The sequence below is a fragment of the Oncorhynchus kisutch genome, linkage group LG16, assembly GCF_002021735.2.
Source record: "Oncorhynchus kisutch isolate 150728-3 linkage group LG16, Okis_V2, whole genome shotgun sequence".
NCBI classification, from domain to species: Eukaryota; Metazoa; Chordata; class Actinopteri; order Salmoniformes; family Salmonidae; genus Oncorhynchus; species Oncorhynchus kisutch.
The window spans coordinates 46,024,548-46,043,229 of NC_034189.2; the positions used below are offsets into that span (position 1 = coordinate 46,024,548).

Sequence of the window (18,682 nt, forward strand, 5' to 3'; positions counted from 1 at the left end):
TAGCAAAGACTTATAGATGACCTGGAGCCAGTGAGTTTGGCCACGAATATGTAGCGAGGGCCAGCCAAAGAGAGCACACAGGTCGCAGTGGTGGGTAGTATATGGGGCTTTGGTGACAAAATGGATGGTACTGTGATAGACTGCATCCAATTTGCTGAGTAGACTGTCGGAGGCTAATTTGTAAATGACATCGCCGAAGTCAAGGATCGGTAGGATAGTCAGTTTTACGAGGGTATGTTGGCAGAATGAGTGAAGGAGGCTTTGTTGCGAATTAGGAAGCCAATTCTAGATTTTGTTTGGATAGGAGATGCTTAATGTGAGTCTGGAAGGAAAGTTTAGGTTTGTTAACACAGTGTCCAAAGAAGAGCCAGATGTATACAGAATGGTGCCGTCTGCGTAGAGGTGGATCAGAGAATCACCCGCAGCAAGAGCGACATCATTGATATGTACAGAGAAAAGAGTTGGCCCGAGAGTTGAACCCTGTGGCACCCCCATAGAGACTGCCAGAGGTCCTTACAACAGAACCTCCGATTTGACACACTGAACTCTATCTGAGAAGTAGTTGGTGAACCAGACGAGGCAGTCATTTGAGAAACCAAGGCTATTGAGTCTGCCAATGAGAATGTGGTGATTGACAAAGTCGAAAGCCTTGGCCAGGTCGATGAAGATGGCTGCACAGTACTGTCTTTTATCGATGATATCGTTTAGGACCTTGAGCGTGGCTGAGGTGCACCAATGACCAGCTCGGAAATTAGATTGCGTAGTGGAGAAGGTACGATGGGACTCGAAATGGTCGTTGATGTGTTTGTTAACTTGGCTTTCAAAGATATTAGAAAGGCAGGGCAGGATGGATATAGGTCTATAACAGTTTGGGTCTAGAGTGTCTCCCCCTTTGAAGAGGGGGATGACCGCGGCGGCAGCTTTCCAATCTATGGGGATCTCAGACGATACGAAAGAGATGTTGAACAGGCTTGTAATAGTTGCAACAATTTCGGCAGATAATTTTAGAAAGAGAGGGTCCAGATTGTCTAACCCCGCTGATTTGTAGGGATCCAGATTTTGCAGCTTTTTCAGAACATCAGCTGTCTGGATTTGGGTGAAGGAGAAGCGGGGGAAGGGGGCTTGAGCCCGTTGCTGCGGGGGGTGCAGAGCTGTTGGCCGGTGGTAGGGGTAAACAGGTGGAAACCATGGCCAGATGTAGAAAAATGCTTCTTGAAATGATTGGTTATCGTTGATTTATCGGTGGTGACAGTGTTTCCTAGCCTCAGTGCAGTGGGCAGCTGGGAGGAGATGCTTTTATTCTCCATGGAATTTACAGTATCCCAAATCTTTTGGAAATAGTGCTACAGGATTCACATTTCTGTTTGAAAAAGCTAGCCTTAGCTCTCCGAACTGACTGTGTATATTGGTTCCTGATTTCCCTGAAAAGTTGCATATCTCAGGGGCTTTCGATGCTAATGCTGTACATCACAGGATGTTTTTGTGCTATCAAGGACAGTCAAGTCTGGGGTGAACCAAGGCCTATATCTGTTATTAGTTGTACATTTTTTGAATGGGGCATGCTTATTTAAGATGGTGAGGAAAGCACTTTTAAAGAACAACCAGGCATCCTCTACTGACGGGATGAGGTCAATATCCTTCCAGGATACCCGGGCCAGGTCGATTAGAAAGGCCTGCTCGCTGAAGTGTTTTACGGAGTGTTTGACAGTGATGAGGGGTGGTAGTTTCATCATGGACCCATTACGGACGCAGGCAATGAGGCAGTGATCGCTGAGTTCCTGGTTGAAGACAGCAGAGGTGTATTTAGAGGGCTAGTTGGTCAGGATGATATCTATGAGGGTGCCCATGGTTAAGAATTTAGGGTTGTACCTGGTAGGTTTCTTGATCATTTGTGTTAGATTGAGGGCATCAGCTTAAATTGTAGGATGGCTGGGGTGTTAAGCATATCCCAGTTTACGTCTAATAACAGTATGAACTCTGACGATAGATAGTGTAACGAATCTCTTCGTCATCTGAGGAGGAGTAGGAAGGATCGGACCAATATGCAGCGTGGTAAGTGTCCATGTTAATTTATTAGACTGAACACATAAAACAAAATAACAAAGCGAATGGAAGAAACAAAACAGTTCTGTAAGGTGACATACACTAAACAGAAAACAACTACTCACAACTCAAGGGGGAAACCAGGCTGCCTAAGTATGGTTCTCAATCAGAGACAACGATTGACAGCTTCAATCCATGCACATATGGTGTCCAGGGGTATTGCTGGGGGCTGAGGGGGGTTTTAAAAGTAGAAGCTTGAATTGTTTGGGGGTCAGACCTGGATAGTATGACAGAACTCTGCAGGCTATCTCTGCAGTAGATTGCAACTCCTCCCCCTTTGGCAGGTCTATCTTGTCGGAAAATGTTGTAGTTGGGGAATTTTTGGTGGCCTTCCTAAGCAAGGGTTCAGACGCGGCAAGGACCTCAGGGTTGGTGGAGTGTGCTAAAGCAGTGAATAAAACAAACTTAAGAGGAGACTTCTGATGTTAACATGCATTAAACCAAGGCTTTTACGGTTACGGAAGTCAACAAATAAGAGCGCCTGGGGAATAGGTGTAGTGCTGGGGACTACATGGCCTGGATTAACCTGTTCATCACCAGAGGAACAGAGGAGGAGTAGGATAAGGGTACGGCTAAAGGCTATAAGAACTGGTCGTTCTAGTGCGTTGGGAACAGAGAATAAAAGGAGCAGATTTCTGGGCGTGGTATAAAAGATTCAGCGAATAATGTACAGACAAGGGCATGGTAGGATGTGAGTACAGTGGGGGTAAACCTAGGCATTGAGTGACAATGAGATAGGTATGTCTCTGGAGGCACCAGTTAAGCCAGGTGAGGTCTCTGCATGTGTGGGGTGTGGGACAAAAGAGCTATCTAAGGCATGTAGGGCAGGGCTGGTGGGTTCTACAGTGAAATAAAACAATAATAACAAACCCGGTCCTTACAATATGATAGAGGAAATATGATAGAGGGGAAAATGATAGAGGAAATGTGACAGAATATGACAGCAACTCATCCCAAACCATCTCAATTGGGTTGAGGTCGGGTGATTGTGGAGGCCAGGTCATCTGATGCAGAACTCCATCACTCTCCTTCTTGTTCAAATCGCCCTTACACAGCCTGTAGGTGTGTTGGGTCATTGTCCAGTTGAAAAACGATTTATAGTTCCACTAAGTGCAAACCAGATGGGATGGAGGATAGCTGCAGAATGCTGTGGTAGCCATGCTGGTTAAGTGTGCTTGAATTCTAAATAAATCACAGACAGTGTCACCAACAAAGCAACCCCACACCATCACATCACCTCCTCCATGATTCCCGCTGGGAACTACACACTCTTGGCGTTCTCTTAACCAGCTTCATGAGGTAGTCATCTGGAATGCATTTGAATTAACAGGTGTTTCTTGTTGAAAGTTAATTTGTGGAATTTCCTTCCTTCTTAATGCGTTTGAGTCAATCAATTGTGTTGTGACAAGGTAGGGGTTGTTTACAGAATATAGCCCTATTTGGAGAAAATTAACAAGTCCATATAATGGCAAGAACAGCTCAAATAAAGCAAAGAGAAACGACAGTCCATCATTACCTTAAGACATGAAGATTAGTCAATCAGGAAAGTTTCAAGAACTTTGAAAGTTTCCTCAAGTGCAGTCGCAAGAACCATCAAGCGCTATGATGAAACTGGCTCTCATGAGGACCGCCACAGGAAAGGAAGACCCAGAGTTACCTCTGCTGCAGAGGATAGGTTCATTAGAGTTACCAGCCTCAAAAATTGCAGCCCAAATAAATGCTTCACAGAGTTCAAGTAACAGACACATCTCAACATCAACTTGCGTGAATCAGGCCTTCATGGTCAAAATTCTGCAAAGAAACCACTACTAAAGGACCCCAATAATAAGAAAAGACTTGCTTGGGCCAAGAAACACAAGAAATAGACATTAGACTGGTGGAAATCTGTGCTTTGGTCTGATCAGTCCAAATTTGAGATGTTGGTTCCAACCTCCGTGTCTTTGTGAGATGCAGAGTAGGTGAACGGATGAGCTCCGCATATGTAGTTCCCAGCGTGAATCATGGAGGAGGAGGAGCGAGGAGAGGGATGGAAGCTATACTGTTACACTGGCAATACTAAAGTGCCTATAAGAACATCCAATAGTCAAAGGTTAATGAAATACAAATGGTATAGAAGGAAATAGTCCTATAATTCCTATAATAACTACATCCTAAAACGTCTTACCTGGGAATATTGAAGACTCATGTTAAAAAAGGAACCACCAGCTATCATATGTTCTCATGTTCTGAGCAAGGAACTGAAACGTTAGCTTTCTTACATAGCACATATTGCACTTTTTCTTTCTTCTCCAACACTTTGTTTTTGCATTATTTAAACCAAATTGAAGATGTTTCATTATTTATTTTGAGGCTAAATTGATTTTATTTATGTATTATATTAAGTTAAAATAAGTGTTCATTCAGTATTGTTGTAATTGTCATTATTACAAAAAAACAAAAAAACAATTGGCCGATTAATCGGCATCGGCTTTTTTGGCCCTCCAATAATCGGTATCGGTGTTGAAAAATCATAATCGGTCGACCTCTATTCTGTATACATCTGGCCCTTCTTTGGACACTGTGTTATCAAACCTAAACTCTCCTTCCAGACTCACATTAAGCATCTCTAATCCAAAATTAAATCTAGAATCGGCTTCCTATTTCGCACAAGGCCTCCTTCACTCATGCTACATTGACTTCGGCGATGTGATTTACAAAATTGCCTCCAACACTCTCTTCAGCAAATTGGATGTAGTCTATCACAGTGCCATCCGTTTTGTCACCAAAGCCCCATATAATAACCACCTCTGCGACCTGTATGCTCTCGTTTGGCTGGCCCTCACTACATATCCGTTGCCAAAACCACTGGCTCATCTGTAAATAGCACACCCAACTACCTCATCCCCATATTGTTATTTTTTTATTTTTTCACTTCACTTTTGTACCCCAGTATCGCTTACCTTTGATGATCTTTGGATGTTTTCACTCACGGGACTCCCAGTTACACAATAAATGTTCCTTTTGTTCCATAAAGATAATTTTTATATCCAAAATACCTCCGTTTGTTTGGCGCATTGTGTTCAGAAATCCGCAGGCTCGAGCGGTCACAACAACGCAGACAAATCCCAAATCAAATCAAATCAAATTTTATTTGTCACATACACATGGTTAGCAGATGTTAATGCGAGTGTAGCGAAATGCTTGTGCTTCTAGTTCCGACAATGCAGTAATAACCAACAAGTAATCTAACTAACAATTTCAAAACTACTGTCTTATACACAGTGTAAGGGGATAAAGAATATGTACATAAAGATATATGAATGAGTGATGGTACAGAGCAGCATAGGCAAGATACAGTAGATGGTATCGAGTACAGTATATACATATGAGATGAGTATGTAAACAAAGTGGCATAGTTAAAGTGGCTAGTGATACATGTATTACATAAGGATGCAGTAGATGATATAGAGTACAGTATAGACGTATGCATATGAGATTAATAATGTAGGGTATGTAACATTATATTAGGTAGCATTGTTTAAAGTGGCTAGTGATATATTTTACATCATTTCCCATCAATTCCCATCATTAAAGTGGCTGGAGTTGAGTCAGTGTCAGTGTGTTGGCAGCAGCCACTCAATGTTAGTGGTGGCTGTTTAACAGTCTGATGGCCTTGAGATAGAAGCTGTTTTTCAGTCTCTCGGTCCCAGCTTTGATGCACCTGTACTGACCTCGCCTTCTGGATGATAGCGGGGTGAACAGGCAGTGGCTTGGGTGGTTGTTGTCCTTGATGATCTTTATGGCCTTCCTGTGACATCGGGTGGTGTAGGTGTCCTGGAGGGCAGGTAGTTTGCCCCCGGTGATGCGTTGTGCAGACCTCACTACCCTCTGGAGAGCCTTAAGGTTGTGGGCGGAGCAGTTGCCGTACCAGGCGGTGATGCAGCCCGCCAGGATGCTCTCGATTGTGCATCTGTAGAAGTTTGTGAGTGCTTTTGGTGGCAAGCCGAATTTCTTCAGCCTCCTGAGGTTGAAGAGGCGCTGCTGCGCCTTCTTCACGATGCTGTCTGTGTGAGTGGACCAATTCAGTTTGTCTGTGATGTGTATGCCGAGGAACTTAAAACTTGCTACCCTCTCCACTACTGTTCCATCGATGTGGATAGGGGGGTGTTCCCTCTGCTGTTTCCTGAAGTCCACAATCATCTCCTTAGTTTTGTTGACGTTGAGTGTGAGGTTATTTTCCTGACACCACACTCCAAGGGCCCTCACCTCCTCCCTGTCTTTCTTTGCTCCTTGTCTTTCATCTCCTTTCTCTTCATCTTTCAACTTCTTATTCAGTTTCTTATTTTTCTCTTTTTCCTCCATCTTCAAAAATGGGATTTTCTGCATTTGGTTCATGAGCAGAAAGCCCACTCTTCCCAGGATGGTCTCTGCTCTCTCTGATGAAACCATCCCATTGGAGCACTTGGAATGGGCACAATCCGCCTCACTCTTCAATCCCTCCCTCGGGCTCACCTCCTCAGTGACGCTCCTCTCTTCACTCTCATTTTCAATGCCTATCCAATAATCCTAACAGGAAGACATTGACTTAAGATGTAATATTGTTCCAATGTGGCAAATTCAATAAACATTTGAGTTATCAACATACAATGATGGCCAATTAACCCTAGTGAGGGGTGATGTTTTATACTATGAGCAAAGAGCAGCAGGGTTGGGGTCAATTCCATTTCAATTCCGATCAAAAGACTCTAAGATTCCAATTCTCTTCAAGGCTTTGAGTTGAAATGGAACTGACCACCATCCCTGTGAAGTTTTAGTGTGAAATATGACACCTACCGTTACCTCTTCCAGGGTCCAGGGCCTGGGTTCCTCATCCTCTGACCTGCATATGAGGCTCCAACTCTAACAGGCATCTTAGTGACCACGCAGATCAGAGGGGTGGGCGGCTCATCATTGCAGGTTGCCAGAGTTAATTTATCATCTGGGACCAGCTGGTGAGCGTGAGGGCAGATATCCACCTCCTCAGTAGTGCCCCTCCCTTTCTGATCTGGCTGCTTGTGGTCCTTGTCATGGATGCATGCCAGGCTTGGAGGAAGTGCATGGACAGGGCTTTTATCACCCATGAGTTCCTCGCTCTTGACAGTGGATGCAACTGCACATGCCTCTATGTCAACTGAGCACTCTGTGGTGTTTTCAACTGTCTCCTCTGGCTGTTTGTGGTCAATATTGTGGGTGCAGGGCTTCCTTAGAGGCAGTGCTGTGGGTGCAGGAGGACTTTTATCAGCCAAAAACTCCTCTTGGAGGACAGTGGACACGGAAGCGGCTGCTTCACTGGCAACTGGACACTTGCAGGTGCCCTCTACTGCCTCCTCTGTCCGTTTGTAGTCATTGTCAAAGACAAGTTTTAGGCTTGAAGGCAGCACTGAGGGAAGACCTGTAGCTGCTGATGGATCCTCTTTATTAGCAACTGATGCCTCTGCGGCGACTGAGCACTCAGTGGCGCCCTCTATCGTCTCCTCTGGCTGCTTATGGTCATTGTCCAAAACGTGTAACAAGCTTGGAGGCAGCCTTGGAGCAGGGCTTTTATCCAAGTCCTCTCCCTGGGCAAGGGATGTGCCTACAGTGATCTCTGTGGCAACGTAGGACTCGGGTACATCCTCTTTTTCCCCCTTGGTCAGTTTGTGGTCAGAGTCACAGATACATGGTGAGCTTGGGGGCAGTGCTGCAGGGTCAGGAGGGCTTTGATCAGCTGCTATGTCCTCTTTGAGGTGAGTGGACACATCATTGGTCGTTTCACTGGCAACTGGACACTTGTTGGTTCCCTCTACTGCCGCCCCTGGCAGTTTGTAGTCAATGTCAAAGACACGTGGCAGACTTGGAGGCAGCACTGAAGGAAGAATTCTAGCTGCCCATCGGTTCTCTCTCTTGACAGTTGCTATACCTGCAGTGGCCACTTTGGCAACTCGACACTCCGTGGCTGAAACAGTAGGCTGGGAGGTTTCCGGGATATTGAATGAATTGCCAATGAACCGCTGAGCCAGTGGTGGGAGGGAGAAAGGATAGAATCTGTCCTCTTCCTTGATATTAGATATTGCCACTGGAGCAACTGAGACCTCAGTGGTTCCCTCTACTCTCTGCTGTGGTGGAATGGAGTCATCGTTAAAGAAGTGTGGCAGGTATCGATGCAGCAGGGTACATATTTGGTACATATTTATTGAGATAATTGATTGCAATGTATGTTGGGGATTAACACAGAGATGCGGTTTTCTTTCATCAATAGAATGTATTTGCCTTTAGGCTGGCTGACTACAACAACTGTAACATGCCATCTCAGTTGTCAGGATGAACATTTTTCTCACAAAAAACTGATTCAAGCAAACTGTCTCTCGTCAATAGTTTCACTTGTCACCATGATTGCATGTCAGGCCTACTTAAAGGGTCATGTTAGTACACAAGTCATTTGAAAAGTAGTTATTCTTCAGAATCATAGTTAAACAGTAAGTTATATTACAACCTACCTCTGAAGTAAGCAGCGTGTTCTCTTGCTAATAAAATAGGACATGAATAATCTGTCAGTGGTTAGTTGAATCAGTCTCTTTGCACTGTTCTGTTTGTCTGTGCAACAGCTAACCTCCCAGAATCAGAATCTTGTGATGTCACAATGAAGGCCCCATTGCTATGACTACCCACAGAAGCTCTCATGTGTAATCAAATGCTGGAACAATTCACTTTTTAAACCTGTTGAGCACAGTCACATGTAATATTTACATTGAATCCATGTAACCAAATGTTTTATTAAAATAAAATGCTCTACCTCTTATCAAATTGTTGACCATTCATAGTACAGGTGTTTTGCTTAATTCAAATATGTTTTAGATTTCACAACTAGCATCCAGGTTTACTTAGGTTATTTGTTTGATCTCAGCCTACCACTAATGTCCATTTTTTTCATCATCCTCATCATTATTAATTAAATACATGCTGTAAGTTACCTTACTACACTAAAACAAGTCTTCCATAGTCTATGCCACCTCAGTATCACAGTCCCAAGAAATGAGGTTTCAAGAAAACATCTCTCCTCAATGGCCTCAGCTATTAGCCATATGATCAACAAGGTCAAATGTTGCACTAAAATCAAGAAGCAGCTCAACCATAAGTTTATTTTGGTCAAGTGACCTGAGCCATTGATCAGTTAAATCAACTAGAGCTGTTGCAGTCGAGGGATTTTCACGGTTCGCATGCTGGTAGAGAAATAAGATGTGCTGGGTGTGTAATTATCTAGGCCTGAAACATTTGATTGAAGAGTAGGTGTCCCTGAAGTCTTGCATTGTAGTTCAATATATTATTAATTAAAGAAATCAATATCAACTGACTATAGAACAGTAGTTTTAGACCTGCCAACAGGTCCCATAGTTTAAAAACGTGTTTGAAATGTTTCTTATCCATGTCTTTCCAGTTGATCTAACCAATCAGACGCAAGAGCATAACACATTCCTCCATTCATTCTCGATCATATTCCTATCTATCATATCAAACAGATACAATTACATTCAAAGCAGAAAATATATACAGATTGAACACATACATTTCACAATGAACAGTTGATCTGACCCCCATTTTGCACTGTTTCACTATGGCTTTAGTCATCAGTCAAGAGGGAAACATTTTATTAAGGTAGTAGTGTTTCAGGGACTGTCAGTTTAAGAGGTTTTAAATCTTAAAGTGATCTAATCAAACAAATCCTCTCTGTTACATTCCTCTCTATAATATTTCTCTGCCATATTCCCCTCCATCTTATTCCTTTCCATCATATTCCTCTTTATCATATTCCCCTCTATCAGGTTCTTCTCCACCCTCCATCCACTGCCCCTCCTTCCTCCTCACCCTCATCTAAATGCAGCCCCTCTCCATCCACCAGAGCACGATTACTGTCTTGTCAACCAGGCAACCTTCCTTTTCCACATATTTGATTGCCTCCTCTTTAACTCTAAGTTGCTCTTTATTGATCCTCAAAATCCCCCCTGACCTGGGCTTTGAGATTTTATTTTATTTATTTATTTTACCTTTATTTAACCAGGTAGGCAAGTTGAGAACAAGTTCTCATTTACAATTGCGACCTGGCCAAGATAAAGCAAAGCAGTTCGACAGATAAAACGACACAGAGTTACACATGGAGTAAAAACAAACATACAGTCAATAATGCAGTATAAACAAGTCTATATACAATGTGAGCAAATGAGGTGAGAAGGGAGGTAAAGGCAAAAAAGGCCATGATGGCAAAGTAAATACAATATAGCAAGTAAAATACTGGAATGGTAGTTTTGCAATGGAAGAATGTGCAAAGTAGAAATAAAAAAATAATGGGGTGCAAAGGAGCAAAATAAATAAATAAATAAAAATTAAATACAGTTGGGAAAGAGGTAGTTGTTTGGGCTAAATTTTAGGTGGGCTATGTACAGGTGCAGTAATCTGTGAGCTGCTCTGACAGTTGGTGCTTAAAGCTAGTGAGGGAGATAAGTGTTTCCAGTTTCAGAGATTTTTGTAGTTCGTTCCAGTCATTGGCAGCAGAGAACTGGAAGGAGAGGCGGCCAAAGAAAGAATTGGTCTTGGGGGTGACTAGAGAGATATACCTGCTGGAGCGTGTGCTACAGGTGGGAGATGCTATGGTGACCAGCGAGCTGAGATAAGGGGGGACTTTACCTAGCAGGGTCTTGTAGATGACATGGAGCCAGTGGGTTTGGCGACGAGTATGAAGCGAGGGCCAGCCAACGAGAGCGTACAGGTCGCAATGGTGGGTAGTATATGGGGCTTTGGTGATAAAACGGATTGCACTGTGATAGACTGCATCCAATTTGTTGAGTAGGGTATTGGAGGCTATTTTGTAAATGACATCGCCAAAGTCGAGGATTGGTAGGATGGTCAGTTTTACAAGGGTATGTTTGGCAGCATGAGTGAAGGATGCTTTGTTGCGAAATAGGAAGCCAATTCTAGATTTAACTTTGGATTGGAGATGTTTGATATGGGTCTGGAAGGAGAGTTTACAGTCTAACCAGACACCTAAGTATTTGTAGTTGTCCACGTATTCTAAGTCAGAGCCGTCCAGAGTAGTGATGTTGGACAGGCGGGTAGGTGCAGGTAGCGATCGGTTGAAGAGCATGCATTTAGTTTTACTTGTATTTAAGAGCAATTGGAGGCCACGGAAGGAGAGTTGTATGGCATTGAAGCTTGCCTGGAGGGTTGTTAACACAGTGTCCAAAGAAGGGCCGGAAGTATACAGAATGGTGTCGTCTGCGTAGAGGTGGATCAGGGACTCACCAGCAGCAAGAGCGACCTCATTGATGTATACAGAGAAGAGAGTCGGTCCAAGAATTGAACCCTGTGGCACCCCCATAGAGACTGCCAGAGGTCCGGACAGCAGACCCTCCGACTTGACACACTGAACTCTATCAGAGAAGTAGTTGGTGAACCAGGCGAGGCAATCATTTGAGAAACCAAGGCTGTCGAGTCTGCCGATGAGGATATGGTGATTGACAGAGTCGAAAGCCTTGGCCAGATCAATGAATACGGCTGCACAGTAATGTTTCTTATCGATGGCGGTTAAGATATCGTTTAGGACCTTGAGCGTGGCTGAGGTGCACCCATGACCAGCTCTGAAACCAGATTGCATAGCAGAGAAGGTATGGTGAGATTCGAAATGGTCGGTAATCTGTTTGTTGACTTGGCTTTCGAAGACCTTAGAAAGGCACGGTAGGATAGATATAGGTCTGTAGCAGTTTGGGTCAAGAGTGTCCCCCCCTTTGAAGAGGGGGATGACCGCAGCTGCTTTCCAATCTTTGGGAATCTCAGACGACACGAAAGAGAGGTTGAACAGGCTAGTAATAGGGGTGGCAACAATTTCGGCAGATAATTTTAGAAAGAAAGGGTCCAGATTGTCTAGCCCGGCTGATTTGTAGGGGTCCAGATTTTGCAGCTCTTTCAGAACATCAGCTGAATGGATTTGGGAGAAGGAGAAATGGGGAAGGCTTGGGCGAGTTGCTGTTGGGGGTGCAGTGCTGTTGTCCGGGGTAGGAGTAGCCAGGTGGAAAGCATGGCCAGCCGTAGAAAAATGCTTATTGAAATTCTCAATTATGGTGGATTTATCAGTGGTGACAGTGTTTCCTATCTTCAGTGCAGTGGGCAGCTGGGAGGAGGTGTTCTTATTCTCCATGGACTTTACAGTGTCCCAGAACTTTTTTGAGTTAGTGTTGCAGGAAGCAAATTTCTGCTTGAAAAAGCTAGCCTTGGCTTTTCTAACTGCCTGTGTATAATGATTTCTAGCTTCCCTGAACAGCTGCATATCACGGGGGCTGTTCGATGCTAATGCAGAACGCCATAGGATGTTTTTGTGTTGGTTAAGGGCAGTCAGGTCTGGGGAGAACCAAGGGCTATATCTGTTCCTGGTTCTAAATTTCTTGAATGGGGCATGTTTATTTAAGATGGTTAGGAAGGCATTTTTAAAAAATATCCAGGCATCCTCTACTGACGGGATGAGATCAATATCCTTCCAGGATACCCCGGCCAGGTCGATTAGAAAGGCCTGCTCGCAGAAGTGTTTCAGGGAGCGTTTTACAGTGATGAGTGGAGGTCGTTTGACCGCTGACCCATTACGGATGCAGGCAATGAGGCAGTGATCGCTGAGATCTTGGTTGAAGACAGCAGAGGTGTATTTAGAGGGGAAGTTGGTTAGGATGATATCTATGAGGGTGCCCGTGTTTAAGGTTTTGGGGAGGTACCTGGTAGGTTCATTGATTATTTGTGTGAGATTGAGGGCATCAAGTTTAGATTGTAGGATGGCTGGGGTGTTAAGCATGTTCCAGTTTAGGTCGCCTAGCAGCACGAACTCTGAAGATAGATGGGGGGCAATCAGTTCACATATGGTGTCCAGAGCACAGCTGGGGGCAGATGGTGGTCTATAGCAGGCGGCAACGGTGAGAGACTTGTTTTTAGAGAGGTGGATTTTTAAAAGTAGAAGTTCAAATTGTTTGGGTACAGACCTGGATAGTAGGACAGAACTCTGCAGGCTATCTTTGCAGTAGATTGCAACACCGCCCCCTTTGGCAGTTCTATCTTGTCTGAAAATGTTGTAGTTTGGAATTAAAACTTCAGAATTTTTGGTGGTCTTCCTAAGCCAGGATTCAGACACAGCTAGAACATCCGGGTTGGCAGAGTGTGCTAAAGCAGTGAATAGAACAAACTTAGGGAGGAGGCTTCTAATGTTAACATGCATGAAACCAAGGCTATTACGGTTACAGAAGTCGTCAAAAGAGAGCGCCTGGGGAATAGGAGTGGAGCTAGGCACTGCAGGGCCTGGATTCACCTCTACATCGCCAGAGGAACATAGGAGGAGTAGAATAAGGGTACGGCTAAAAGCTATGAGAATTGGTCGTCTAGAACGTCTGGAACATAGAGTAAAAGGAGGTTTCTGGGGGCGATAAAATAGCATCAAGGTATAATGTACAGACAGATGTATGGCAGGATGTGAATACAGTGGAGGTAAACCTAGGTATTGAGTGATGAAGAGAGAGATATTGTCTCTAGAAACATCGTTGAAACCAGGAGATGTCATTGCATGTGTGGGTGGTGGAACTAATAGGTTGGATAAGGTATAGTGAGCAGGACTAGAGGCTCTACAGTGAAATAAGCCAATAAACACTAACCAGAACAGAAATGGACAAGACATATTGACATTAAGGATAGGCATGCTTAGTCGAGTGATCAAAAGGGTCCGGTGAGTGGAGAGGTTGGTTGGTGATTTAGACAGCTAGCCAGGGCATCGGTAGCAAGCTAGCATAGGATGGAGGTCTGTTAGCCACCCCTTACGTTCCGTCAGTAGATTAGTGGGGTTCCGTGTGGTAGAGGGGATTAATCCAAATCACACAACAACAACAAAAATAAAAACAATAGATATAGTTATAGAGGCCCAAGAAGAAAATATAATAATAATAATTTAAAAAATAATTTAAAAAAAATAATAATAAAAAAATTGTCCGATTGTCTATTCAGATAGCAGCCGGTAAGACAGCTAACGGTTAGCAGGCCGCAGATGGGCGTTCAGGTAACGTCGCGACGGAGGAGCCGGCCGAATAACTCCTTCGGGTAGATAACGTCGGCAGTCCAGTTGTGAAGGCCCGGTGGGGCTCCGCGAAGGCAGTAAAACGGGTCCGGATAGGTGACTGCAGCCCAGGTGTGATTGATGGAACTCAGGAGTGATTGACGGAGCTTGCTAGCTCCGATGGTCACACGGATAGCAGCTAGCTAGCTGTGAGATCCGGGTATGAATGTCCAGGGACATGGAGAGAAAAATTGGTCCGGTATGTTCCGTTCCGAGCCGCGCTGCGCCGTACAGAACTGGCGATAGATTTTCGAGCTAAAGGATAGCTGATGACCACAAAACGATTTGCCAGTAAAGGAGCTAACTAGCTTCTGAACTAGCTTCTGGATTAGCTTCTGGCTAGTTTCAGGCTAGCTTCTTGGAGTTTCTGGCTAGCTTCTTGGAGGATTACAGATCTGAGGTAAATAATACTTTTTTATAAATATACATTGGTGAGGCGGGTTGCAGGAGAGTGTTTTGAAGATGAGTTGATGGAAAATAAAAATAAAATGTATGTGAAAAAGTTGTAAATATATATATATACAGGACACGACAAGACGAGGACAAAAGACGTCTGAACTGCTATGCCACCTTGGAGATGATCTGACGTCTCGTTTGTTTGAGACATTTCTCGTTGCTGCTCATCCTATTCCAGCACACTAATGTCCTTCTTGAAGTAGCATACATCTGAGGCTACCTCTTTTTTTCCAGATCCTTATGTGCTTCTCTTCTAGGTTGGAATGTGTGTCCTCTGTCGTCTCTCCCATCTCCGCAGATCCCAGAGATCAGATTACTGTCCGTCTCCCGGGCCTCTCCATGTTCACCACGTTCATCTTCTCTGCTGTTTCCTCTCTCGGCTGTGGCGCTCTATCTTTTAGGATCTTCCTCCAGTTTCAGCTGGTAGGCCACATTCCTGAGGCTGGGCAACTCCAGTCCTCGGGTGCCTGATTGATGTCACACTTTTTCTCCATCCCTAGCAAACACAGCTGATTCATCAAATTGCATTCTAAAATGAAGATCATGATTAGGTGATTATTGGAGTCAGGTGTGTGAGCTGGGGCAAAACTGTGACACCAATCAGGCCCTCATGGACTGGAATTGCCCACCCCTGTTACGAGATCAAATGCCAAAATTAGTACATACCCTAATCTAACTGCATGTAGCTCAGGATCTAAAGCAAGGATATGTATATTCTTGATACCATTTGAAAGGAAACACTTTGAAGTTTGTGTTAATGTGAAATTAATGTAGGAGAATATAACACATTAAATCTGGTGAAAGACAAAAACAACCGTTTTTTTGTACCATCATCTTTGAAATGCAAGAGAAAGACCAAAATGAATTATTCTAGCCCAGGTGCAATTTAGACTTTGGCCACTAAATGACAGCAGTGTATGTGCAAAGTTTTAAAGTGATCCAATGAACTATTGCATATCTATTTAAAATGTTTTATCAAGACTGCCCAAATGTGCCTAATTGGTTAATTCATACATTTTCAAGTTCATAATTATGCACTCTCCTCAAATAGCATGGTATTCCTTCACTGTAATATAGCTACTGCAAATTGGACAGTGCAGTTAGATTAGCAAGAATTTAAGCTTTCTGCCCATATCAGATATGTCCTGCGATTTGTTTTTGTTTCTTACAACCTCATGCTAATCACATTAGCCTACATTAGCTCAACCATCCCGTTGACAAAGTACACAGTCAAATTAACATTTGCTTTAAAGCCCTCACTAAGAATACTGACTAACTTCTTGTAAAGGTAGGGGCATGTGACTATCATAAAGCAAGACAGACTAAAGTTCAGTGACAGCTTTCAGTGTGGGGAAAAGGCTACAACACAAGTGAATAAAGGATGGATTTTATATCCATTCAGTATAAATAGGAAATATCTAATAAACAAATGATTCCAACTAATTCTTTGGATTGGAGATTACTGCTTTAGACTGTTGATATGAAAGCACACATTCAGGTCAGCAAGCACTAAATAAGTGTCCAGCATGCTCTAGAGGTTATTACAAGTAACTACACATATCACACCACAACAGCTAACATAGGGTCTCACTCCCGCTCCTCCTTTCCTCCTCTCCCTCTTATCTCCTCTGTTCTTCCTCTATTCCTCCTCCTCTCCTCCTCTCCTCTCAGCGGCTCCAGCTGGATAGAGTGACGTCGAGGTGGCCTCTCACTGGAGGGAGGGGGAACAAAGGAGGACGAGGAGGTGGAGGAGAGGGGTAGAGGAGGCAGAAAGCCCGGTCTAAATATTGTTTTAAAGGGAAGAGCGGTGGAGGAGGAGAGAGTGCGAGAAAGGGGCGGAGTGAGAGAAAGAGGGGAGGAGGGGGAGGGCAGCTGCGTCCGACACACCATGCCTACACCTGCAACAGGTAGGCCAAGGGGCGGGACCTGTAGGTGAGACTCATAACACGATAGGGGAGGCAGGTGAAGAAGGGGTGGAGCTGGAGTCAAGGAAGGGAGGGTGTTCCTACGAGCTCCCTGCCAGCGAGAGGGAGAGCAGGGAGGTAGTCTGTCCACAGAGCACTTCCGGGTCATTGGGTCGCCTCCGATGACATTAGATCCCCCTCTACAATGTAAAGCAGTTTGAGTACTGGGGTGTTCTCTGTATAAATCCAAGGTGGAACCTCCAGGGGCTAGCCTCCTCTCAGGGGACAGTCTGCTCTGGGCTGCCTGGGAAAGGTGCTCCTCTGTGGGAAAGAGGAGAGAACAAGAGGCCCCGGAAGAGATCTCCTTATGGTAGAGATGGACAGATCGACTCTCCTTGTCATCTCCCACCTCTTCCTCTAGCTCGGCCTTCTCCCTCCTTTCCTTCTTAAAGTCGTGATGAAGAGAACCTTTTTCTCCCTTTCCTTCTTCCTCTCCTCCCTCTACCTTCCTTTCCCTCCGTCCCTCTTGGTAGACCTTGTTAAGTCGAGCCAGATTGTGAATAGCTAGCCATGGTTCAGACCACTGTCGCTGTCTGGGAGGGGTGACACAGGACTGGTCCACTGGACTCAGCTCACATGGGGAGAATCTGCTGCTGCTTCCACTCCCCCTCTTACCTGGGATGAGATAAGAAAGTATGAGACAGGTTCCTGAGATGTTTAACACCTTCCCTCCCTCGCTCTAACCTGATCCTCTGAAATTGAACACGTTCTCTCCCTCAAGTGAGTTGGGTGAGCCCGTCTTGATGATGATGTCAGAGGGTGACATGCAGGTGACAGGTGATGCATCGGGAGACGGCAGAACGTTCAGGTAGCGCCTCGTCACCGGTCCTCCGCTCACACCCATCTCCGTGGTGATGATGATGATGTCACGGCCTTTAGCGCGGCATGCGTCCAGTAGCACCTGGGGTATGTAATGGTCAGTTATAATCATTTCACCACACACACGTTCTTGTATAACTAACCTTTTGGGGACACACTATTCAATCCCATTCAAAACACTATTTTCCCTAACCCATACCCTTAACTGAACCTTAACCCAAAAATCTAACCCTAAACCCCCTAGAAATAGCGTTTGACCTTGTGGGGACCAACAAAATGTCCCCAGTTGGTCAAATGTTTGTTTGTTTACTATTCTTGTGGGGACTACTGGTCCCCACAAGTATAGTTAACCACACACACCCTCCTCCTCCCTCCTGACCTGTAGTGTAGGCTGGTGCTGTGCGTTGATAGCGTAGACCATAGCTGAAGCTCCAGAGTAGTCCTCCATACTGGGGTCAGCTCCAGCTGAGAGGAGAGTAGAGGCTAGCTGAGCTCCAGCCCTCTCCATACAGGAATACATCAGAGCTGTACGGCCTGACCGGTCCTGGGCATTAGGGTCTGCCTGGGTCAGGAAAGATAGGATGGGGTTAGGATGTAGGTAGGCACACACACACACACACACACAGTGGGCCTGTTTAGAATAGAATAGGATAGAATCCCACAAGGGAAAATTAAACCTACAGAGCTCTCCTTTAAAAGCAGACACAGACCTGGTTGTCTAGTAGGTATCTGAGCAGTTTCAGGGTTCCAGGTCCAGTAGGTTCCCCTCTCAGGGCTTTACACGCTGCCAGGAGAGGAGTCTCTCCTCCTGGGTTTCTCTCGTTGACCTGGGCACCCCCCTCCAGGAGCAGCCTAACGAGTCGAAGCTTCCCCAGCCTCGCTGCTCCAATCAGGGGACTGCCGTCTGGCAGGAGGTCCTGAGGGACCGACATGGTCTGGAGGAGAGGAAAAGGTAGAGATGGTAAGAAAAAGAGAGAGGCAGTCAAACAGGCGAAAGTCAAATAGTGAGTTAGCATCCAAACGTACCTGGGTTGTCTGAGGTCCTGGGTTGTTAAGGTTTCACTCCAGACCAAGTGGAGATCCACACATCACATATTGGCAGCAGACAATATATCAGTGTTCAGCCGACTGGACACTGATACACATCCTCTTCGCTCAATCTCCCTCCATTCTACCTCTCTCCTGTACGAGGAGCGTGGGTCCTGTCTCAGGT

The 18,682-nt window shown here is 44.9% G+C and overlaps 1 protein-coding gene and 1 long non-coding RNA gene across 2 annotated transcripts; both read right to left on the reverse strand.

The window, feature by feature from the left end:
- Positions 1–9,729: 9,729 nt before the first annotated feature.
- Positions 9,730–15,229, reverse strand: LOC109879718 (uncharacterized). Its single transcript, XR_004203458.1, has 2 exons — positions 14,801–15,229; positions 9,730–10,110 (listed from the first exon to the last, which is right to left on the reverse strand). It is a non-coding gene; the product is annotated as an uncharacterized LOC109879718 (long non-coding RNA).
- Positions 15,230–15,509: 280 nt separating this feature from the next.
- Positions 15,510–18,108, reverse strand: LOC109879720 (ankyrin repeat domain-containing protein 34B-like). The gene is made up of 2 exons (XM_031792604.1): positions 17,849–18,108; positions 15,510–17,551 (listed from the first exon to the last, which is right to left on the reverse strand). Exons 1-2 carry the CDS (start codon positions 17,987–17,989, stop codon positions 17,330–17,332), a joined length of 363 nt encoding a protein of 120 aa, XP_031648464.1. The 5' UTR covers positions 17,990–18,108; the 3' UTR covers positions 15,510–17,329.
- Between the last annotated feature and the right edge of the window lie 574 nt (positions 18,109–18,682).